Source organism: Setaria italica, chromosome I, assembly GCF_000263155.2.
Source record: "Setaria italica strain Yugu1 chromosome I, Setaria_italica_v2.0, whole genome shotgun sequence".
Classification (NCBI taxonomy): Eukaryota; Viridiplantae; Streptophyta; class Magnoliopsida; order Poales; family Poaceae; genus Setaria; species Setaria italica.
Window position 1 is genome coordinate 23,479,484 of NC_028450.1, and position 9,912 is coordinate 23,489,395.

A 9,912-nucleotide genomic window follows, 5' to 3' on the forward strand; every position below is an offset into this window, starting at 1 on the left:
TCGACTCCTCACAACATGACGCCGGGTACATCTAACTCTTGCTCTGCATTTGCACTTTGTTTCTATACCTAGCGATCGATGTGCGTCAAATTTGAACAGACTGGGATTCTTATTGGGTACCAACAACAAGAGTGTCAACATGTCCATCAATGCATTAAAAAGCTAAGAGTAGACATGGATAGGATGACTGTGACCCCAAACACAAAAAGGAAAATAAACCCAAACTCAAAATACATGGATCAGAACGATCCCATAAACCCCTTCCATGCCAGTGATGACGAGGACACTGAATCTGACAGTGCCCTACTCGCCCACTTGGTGAAGGGTATCTCAGATGTAGGCTTTGATGACACGGACCTGGACACGAGAATTTGATACCTAATGGCAACCGGTCGAAAATCGAAGTCTAAATCTAAAAAGAACAACAAAGGGCGTATAAAGGGAACAAAAGCTAACCAGTCAGTTCCTCCATGAAAGGCTTCTTTTGGAATAGCAGAGGTCTATCTGACTTGGCTAAATAAGCAACAAAGATCATAGTTTAGACTTTATTGCGGTCATGGAGACCGGGAAACAAGACATGTCAAAGTCGAATCTTGCCCATCTCTCTGGAGGGGCTCTCTGGAGGGGCAGATTTTGTTTGGCATTGTCTTCCCCCGTGTGGGAGGTCAAGCGGTAATGCAGATCTACTGGACTTGTCATTGATTGTAGAAGGGTAGTTTTACATCAAATTCCATCTCTGCAACAAAGCTGATAATTTCAAATGGATTCTGATGGCAGTTTATGGCCCAGCTCAAGATGAATTTAAATCGGGCTTTTGTCTGAACTAGCAAGAGCTTTTCAACAAAATCCTTTACCAACTCTTATTGGAGGAGATTTTAATGTCATGAGAAAAGTAACAATAGATATAGTGACAGGTGGCCATTCCTATTCAATGCTGTCATTTACAGTTTTGATCTTAGGGAAATTGATTTAACCTCACGCCAATTCACCTAGGCAAATTCTCTTACGAACCCAACCTACGAAAAGCTGGATAGAGTCTTAATGACAACTGAATGGGAATTTAAGTATCCGGTGGTGACCATACATGCTCTAGATAGAGGTGTATCGGACCACATGCCTCAACTACTAAATACTGGCCGGAACTCCTGCTTATACGGGAAATGTATGTCAGTTCAAACTAGAACTTAGTTGGTCCTCCCATGAGGACTTCTACGATCGTGTTGTAGAAATCTGGAATAAGCTTGTTCCTTGAAAAAATTCCGTCCAGCGATGGAACAAGAAGATGAGTGTGCTTTACGTCCACATCTACGTGGGTAGGCATCTCATACATACGGAATTTACAAACAACAGAAATCAACCTTACAGGATACAGTTAATGTACTAGATATTGCCGCAGAGATCCGTGCTTTGACAGAACTAGAACATGATCAACTCACTTAGGCACGAGAACAGCCGACTAAACTCCTCCGAGAGGAGATCAATTATTATCAGCGAGCGAAAGTGACAGACATATATACTGCTTGGGGATAACAATACTAGATATTTCCAAATGATTGCCAATGGAAACGTAGGAAAAAAGGATATTTTTTCCTTGGACCATGATAACCGTAAAATTTTTGGTCAAGCCAACTTGAAAGCTTACATCACCCAATTCTATAAAGATCTATTTGGTGCACCTGAAGAAAATTCTTTCGCTTTAGATGAATCAAGGAAAGATGACATTTTTCAGGTCACCCAAGTAGAAAACGATTCTCTTGCAGCGCCCTTCACAGAAAAGGAGGTTTGGGATGCAATATTTGACATGAAACATAATAAAGCACCAGGTCCCGATGGTTTCCCAGTAGAGTTTTGTCAAAAGTTTTGGGATGTCATCAAAAGTGATTTGATGCAAATGTTTCATGAACTGTATGCTGGAACCCTACCCCTTTTAACCTCAACTTTGGAGTCATAACACTTAACCCCAAAATCCAAGATGCAAATCGAATTCAACAATACATGCCAATTTGCTTGCTCCATGCAAGCTTTAAATTTTTTTGCGAAAGTGGCTACGATAAGAGTCAACGCAATTGCGGATCATGTAATTAGCCCAACTCAAACCACCTTCATGCGAGGATGTAACATCGTAGAGGGTGTCGTCATCTTACATGAAACCATACACGAGCTGCATCGAAAAAAACAGAACGTGGTTATCTTCAAAATTAACTTCGAAAAAGCCTATGACAAAGTAAGATGGCCATTCCTAATACAGACTCTACGAACGAAAGGCTTCTCACCCAAGTGGATGAATCTCTTGGGTTGAATCTTTCATTTCGGGAGGTAGTATAGCTGTAGATATTAATGAGGACGTCGGGTCATATTTCCAAACAAAGAAAGGCCTTTGGCAGGGGATCCTTTATCACCCTTACTCTTTAATATCGTGGGCGATAAGCTAGCAGTCCTAATAAATAGAGCCAAAGCGGATAGTCAGATTAGTGGGATTGTACCACATCTTGTTGATGATGGATTGTCTGATGATACAATTCTTTTTATGGAACATGAGAGAAAGCACATAACATGAAGCTATTGCTTTGTGCTTTCGAGTAACTATCAAGACCTAAAATCAACTTCCATAAAAGTGAAATTTTCTGCTCTGGCGAGGCACAAGAAACAATCAATCAATATACTGAACTATTTGGCTGGTTGCTATTTGGCTGTAACGAGGGAGATGAAGTATTTGGGTATTCCAATACATTATAGGAAACTATCAAATGTAGATTGGAAGAAGGTAGAGGAGCACTTTGAAAAAAGAATCAGTAGTTGGAAAGGTAAACACCTTTCCAAGAGGGTTGAGTAACATTGATTAACTTAGTGCATAGTACCTTGCCTATGTATATGATCTTTCTTTCCGATCCCCAGAGGGGTACTAAAGAAACTAGACTACTTTCGCTCATGATTCTTTAGGCAAAGTGAGGACTAGAGTACCGCCTAGCCAAATGGAGTATCTTGTGCCAACCCAAAGATCAAGGGGATCTAGGAATTCAAGATTTAGATATTAAAAAGACTGCATTACTTAGTAAGTGGCTTTTCAAGTTACTCGCAACAGATGGAACTTGGCAAGAAATACTTCGTAATAAATATCTTGGTTCTAAGCCACTTTCGCAAGTTCAATGGAGGAACGGGAACTCACACTTTTGGGCTAGCCTTATGAAGGCAAAGCAGGAATTCCTACGATTTGGAACCTTCATAATTAAAGATGGAACACAAGTTAGGTTTTGGGAGGACAAATGGTAGAGAAATTCAATGTTGCGAGAACAATATCCCTGTTTGTACAACATAGCTCATCACAAACAGGACACTGTTGCAGAAGTGTTTGGGACCTCACCATTAAACATAAGTTGGTGAAGAGATCTTATTGCACACAAGTTAACAGCTTGGAATAATTTATTTCCACTTATTGCTAACATTGTGCTAAGCCAGGAACCAGATGAATTTCAATGGAACCTACACCCAAACAGCCAGTTCTCAGTGAAGTCTCATTATCTGGCAATGGTCCATAGTGATGTTCCCAATTTAAACAAGAACCTATGGAAACTAAAAGCTCCTTTGAAACTCAAGATCTTTATGTGGTTGTTATGGAGGGGTGTTGTTTTGACAAAAGATAACTTAGCAAAACACAATTGGCAAGGGAGTAAAATATATGACATGGGTCACAAGAATGAAACAATTAAACACCTTTTCTTTGAGTGTCGCTTTGCACGTGCGGTGTGGTCCATTATATATGCGGCGTCGGGACTTTCTCAGCCTCATTGCATGCCTAATATATTTGGGAATTGGCTATGGGGTATTGAAAAGGAGCTGAAACCGTTAGTTCTGCTAGGAGCGGCTGCTACATATTGGTCGCTATGGCTATCCAGAAATGATATAGTGTTTGGTAAAAAAAATAACTCATCTGCATTGCAAGTTATATTCCAAATTATACATCGGTCCATACGTGGGCTATCTTACAGAAACTGGCTTCACAGGATATGGTTATTGCGGCATTACTACGGTTAACGTAGGTGGCCAAGGAGTTTTTTACCTAGGCACATGGGTGGCGATCTAGTCTACGGATTGATTGTCATTAGATTTTTTGGGTTTCTTTATTTCTTTCATAGGCTGTGTGCATCCTTCTATGCAGAGGTCGGGGATATTTTTCAAGACTCTGTATCATCTCGATGTAATGCTCTTGAAATTTAATAAAGGCACAACACGATCATTCTTGAAATTTAATAAAGGTTGAACAAGACTTCCACCTCTTCTATCTAGAGCATAACACCACTGTGTCAGCTCTTCAGCCTTCTTATCCCACTTAGGTATTTTTTCTGATGTACCCACGAGACCTGGTTCCATGGGGATTGACATTTTTCTTAGAATTCTCAGTTGTGCTACTTGATTTTGCCTCCACCTGCAGCTTGTATTCGACATTGCCAAGTTTTCTCTCTATTTAGGATAATTCTTCCAATCTAGTTAGGCTCCCTCCTTTACATGGTTTGTATAGTTGGGGTGCCCTCGTCATCGCTAGTTCCTTAATACCCTCAGGGAAATTGAAACCCCGCTTTCAACTTTTCCCAACATATTTGCTTGATCAAATCCTGAACCACCTAGGTCTTATCCTTTGAATACCATTTCCTATATCTCATGGAAATTATTTTCCTTCACTACCACCCTGATAGACGTCTTGTAAGGCCCCAAGACAGAAATATAGGATCAATGGGATCTCCTGCTGCATTGAGCTCATTGATATAGTTCGGCCCATTGGCATCTTGTTCGGGCCTCGCTTGCCCCTGCAAGTAGTTGATGTCGTTGTCTCAGTCTCGTTTGGAGCAAGCACCTACACATAGCTTATATTATGGAGATCCTACTATTTGAACCCGTGTACGATCTCACCGATATGTATACATGAATTATCTTGTCGTTTTGGTCGAGGTTTAGGTACGTGGAAGGGCTTCCATCCTCATGCTCTGAGTTCCCTTTCGTGATCCAGGTTACCATCCTCACCCATGCCATGGGCCCCTCCATCATTATCCGCATCATTCATGATTCGTTTCCCATGACGAGACATAAATCGTGATAATCATCCCATTATACCTATGTGTATAATGAAGGAGAGTTCAAAATCTAATCTTAAATGGCATAAAATTGGTAAAGATAAATTCCCGACAACGATCAACAGTGCTAAATGTGATGCTTGACAAAAGTGTTGAGTTGCTGCCAACAAGCCATATTGAAGTGTTAATTAAATTAATTGATGACTTAACACTGTACTTTTGTACAATATAAAAGTTGTACTGCAATCTATGAATTTTCACCAAGGTTTTATATGGATGTATGAAAACTTAATTTATTTTTTAAATTGTTCAAAAATTTAGTCAATATCATAATTGCTTCACCTCATGGTCATTTCATCGAACACATTGCAAGCACGGGGTATAACAAGCTTACCTCGATGCATGGACCATGCAGCATAGGCGCTAGGGGTATGGCTGGCGGTGTCAAGGATGTCATCGAGTGGTCGCACCGGGTTGGCAATGTCGTACATGAGCCCTAGCATCGGGGGTGAGTGGTGTCAGAAGCCTAGGGTTGGGGCACGACGTTGGAGGTGGGAGCGCAGCTGGCGTCAGGGGTGGGAGACCGACCGAGTGGCATTGGGAGTCAGAGCGGCACATTTGGGTGGCATCGGGGGTGCTGGTGTCGAGGGTGAGATCGTGGATAAGCAATGTTGGGGGCGGGCGGGAGGGCAAAATTTCACGACCGGGTAAGTGGGGTATTTTTGTTCGACACCAGCACCGCCAGTTTTTAAATTCGTCCTGCGGTGATGGCAGATATCACCACCTGTTTGTAAACCAGGCTGGCAGTGATGACACATCACTGCTAGTTTGTTTATTGAAGAAAATAGCAAAACAGTTAAAAAAAATTCCCAAACTTCTACACTCAGCTTATATTGAAGTATAACACATGAAAATGTGTTTAGCGTATATGAGCAAGAAACTACAAATTATGCCTCGAGTCGTATGAAACTATGTGAGAGATGTATAAGCTCATGAACAATGTATAGTCTAATTTTTGTAAAATCACTTGAATCTTTACCGAAAAGGTTACATACCTACTGCCTCCATCCTAAAATAAAAGGTATTTTGGTTTGTCCTAAGTCAAACTAGTCAAAGTTTGACTTGATTTTTAGAGAATAGTATTAACATCTAACACGTGAGATAAGTCAATTGTAAAAATATATTTCATAATATATTTAATTATGCTCATTTGACATCTTAAATATTATTGTCATTTCTATAAACTTAGTCAAACTTAAAACCACTAGACTTAGGACAAACCTATTTCCGGACGGAAAGAGTATAAGAGGACTTTATTCCTGTTTACATAATTTACGTACCACTTTTGGTGTTATTATTGTTTATTATTATTGTCTTTTAGCTATCAAAAAATCATTTAAACCCTAGAAATAGAAAAATAGTTCAAACAGTTCTGAAACTCTTACGCTCAGCTTGTATTGAAGTATAACACATGTAAAAAAATGTGTTTAGGGTATATAAGAAAATAAGGTCAAAGAGTGTAGAAACTACAAAGTATGCCTTGAGTAGTATGAAATAGCATGAGAGATGTATAAGTTTATTAACAATATATAGTCTAATTTTTGTAAAATGATTTCAATCTTTTCTGACAAGGTTACACATATAAGAGGACTCCATGCCAATTTACAAAATTACGGACCACTTTTTGGTGTTATTATTGTTTTTTATCTACCAAAAATTCATTTAGGTCATAAAAATAGCAAAACAGTTCAAAAAAGAACAGGGAGGATTTGGGAAGCGGTGTGCTTAGGGTGGAGGTGACGGCAGGTTAGCGTGCGAAGTGGGGAGGGGAGGGGAGCGGTGGATTGGAGGCTGCACATGCGGGATGGGCTTCGCGGCCGAGCGAGATGGGTGTTGCGGTGCGAGTCAGGAGAAGGGTTCCAGTCAAGATGTGGTTCGGAAGCAGCACCTATGATTTTTTTTCTTTTTTTAATGCCACACGGGGATTTATATGCCTGTGCGCTAGCATGGCTGGCTCCCTCAAGTGCGCAGCCATGAAATAAGCACACAAAATGAGCACGCCAACATGTTTCTACTGCAGCTCCTACCGAAAAAAGGGAAAATTGAGCGGATATTTGGTGCGACCATTTGAATGTTCCTCTGAGTTTGTGTACAATCGACAGGCCTATATCTTAATTTCCCTATGCGTTTTCTCATAACTCACAGAGAATATGTTTTTGCCACATGTTTCTAAAACACAAAGGATAATGCTTAATTTCTTTGTGTTTGGATATTTTCCTATGCCTATATCGAAAACTGGCAGGATAAAATGTATTTCCCTGGATACCCACAGGGAAATTTGGGTTCCTAGTAGTGTTAGGCTGTTAGTGACTGATGTCAGTTGGTAAAGGTTGAAAATTATCGATGGATTATCAGTCGGTAAAAAGTTCCAACGAATGGAGTATCAAATGAAATGGCCCATCAACGTACTGCTTTCTCATCTCACATCTGACCTTGAAGTGGGGTTCGGGTGCAAAAGCTCATGCGCACATCATCCCCAGCGCCCAACTTTCCCTCTTCCCCTTTTTATCATACGTATCATCACCATCCTACTCTAATTGTGGGTATTTCTAATTGTAGGTATTGTACCTCTAACAATGGATCCAAAGCATTTACAAATCATTGTATATGTTGTATTTATGATAAACATCCAAATCACTTACAGAAATTTCTAGGTTTTCGATATTGAGCCTAGGCTATATCTTAATTATTGTGTATGTCGTACCTATGACAATGGATTCAAAGCATTTATATATTTTTCTAGTCTTGGATATCAAGGCAGACTATCTCAATGTTATATCTATGATAATGGATACGAAGCATTTATATAATTTTCTAGTTTGGATGTCAAGAACAAGTTGTATCTTAATTATTGCATGTGTTAATATATAAGAATGGATCCAAAGAAAATCTTTGTCGTAGTTTTTCACTATGCTTAATAAATGCCCCATCACCCACTTTCAGCCTTCATGTACTATATAAGCAGGGTGTGAGGAAAGGAGCAGGATTCAGTGTCGTGAGTTTCCTCTACATCCAGGCACCCAGCCAGTGAATTGGAAGCCTAGGACCTAGTCTTTCCAACGCTGCTCTCTCCGCTGGGCATCTGCCTCGTCGAGCACTTCCGCCTCAAATCAACTGAGAGAGGAAGGGAAGAAGGCAGAAGCACGGCGACTAGTGCTACTGTCGTCGCCCGCAAGCACCTCTGTCGGTAGCAGCGGGGCCGCCTCGGTACAATTCTTCCCCTAGTTTGTCGTCTCCTTCCTTGCTTTCGATGATGGGAGATTTCTCGTGCGCTGATCCGGTTTCAGGTTAATCTTGGTTGCTTCCGTTCTTCCGTTTTACAGATTGCACGTGCTCAGGCTGGGAGGGTGTCTTCCCGTCGGGGATGGAGGGGAATCTGCAACCGCATGCCCTGATCCCTGGCGGAGTCTCCTCCGATCTTGAGCAGCCGCTCCACTTCGTCGCCCAGGCCCAGACCCAGGTGGTTCAGGCTAACCAGGTCACATTCGCTGCCCCCGTGGAGAACCAGATGCAGGAGCTCGGGAATGGGGAAAAGGCCTCGCTGATCTCCAAGGAGGACCCCCGAGGCAAGGCGACGGCCTCGGCCTCCCAATGGCCGTGCCGGGTCAACTGGAGCGCCGACATGGCCAAGCTGCTCGTTTCGGCCGTGTCCTACGTCGACGACGACATCGACGATGCAGAGCACGGCAGCAGGGTTAGGAGGATGGGAAAGTGGAGTCTGGTCTCCTCGGCCATGACCGAGAGGGGCTTCGCTGCGTCACCACAGCAGTGCGCGGACAAGTTCCATGACCTCAATAAGAGGTACAAGAGGGTTACCGAGATCCTCGGGTGGGGAACGGCTTGCAAGATCGTCGAGAAACCGGCTCTCCTTGAACAGATGAACATATCTGAGAAGCTCAAGGAGGAGGCCAGGAAGCACCTGAGCTCGAAGAACCTGCACTACGAGCAGATGTGCTCCTACCACAACCATAACCGGGTAAGCTTGCTTGATGATCCAGTCCTTCAAAAGATGCTGCGGCGTATGGCGCGTGGGAGTCCGGTTGAACAGGGAAAGAAGTGCACGATTAGAAATGTTGAGGATGATCTGATGTTGCTTTCCGATGACGAGGAGGAGGACGAGGAATTCAATGATGATCTGGAGGTCAGTGCTGAAGAACATCGTCACCAAGGAGTTCATGCCACCAAGAAGCTGAAGCATGATCGTGAGGAGGGATCTCATCTGTCACAAGATGTTGCCATTAACATGAAAATAATTCAAATCCAGAGAGAACGTCTGAAGATAAGGAGGGAGACGCTGGAAATGAGGCAGAGCCATTTGGAGCGGATGAAGTCCCACAAGGAGCAGGACAAGGAACTGCAGAAGATGAGGCTGGACAATGAAATGATGGAGCTGGAAAATGACCAGCTGGAGCTGGAGATGGAGCGGAAGATTAAGGAAATGGAGATGATGGGCATCAAACCACAGAGGATTTAGTGATGACAGCAGATGGAATTGTTAGAACGAGAAACTCTAGAGGCGCTGGTGGTGATCCTTTTATTTTATTGCAGTAGCTTTCATATTAGAATATTGCATAAAGTTTCAGTTTGCCTAACTGCATATCGTTTATGTTAATGAATCTTCCGGTGTTACTGTTATCATTGCATACGTTATCCGTGTTATGCGTTGATGGAGCTGTGTATTTCCTGTTTCTGTTTGCTCTGTGTCATTTGTTATGACATGTCTCAGATTAGTCGAGGATCTGTCCTTGTTGTACTGCTTCTGCAGGATAAGATATTGAGGCGTTGT

General features: G+C 42.2%; 1 protein-coding gene across 1 annotated transcript; it reads left to right on the forward strand.

Annotated features, from left to right (window-relative positions):
• The first annotated feature begins 8,490 nt into the window (after positions 1-8,490).
• LOC101760040 lies at positions 8,491-9,600 on the forward strand. The gene has a single exon (XM_004952457.1). The coding sequence runs from the start codon at positions 8,491-8,493 to the stop codon at positions 9,598-9,600; it is 1,110 nt and encodes a 369-aa protein (XP_004952514.1).
• Positions 9,601-9,912: the final 312 nt, after the last annotated feature.

Excerpts from the sequence above, each read along its gene's own strand:
- LOC101760040 (XM_004952457.1), top strand. The coding sequence starts at position 8,491 with ATGGAGGGGAATCTGCAACCGCATGCCCTGATCCCTGGCGGAGTCTCC.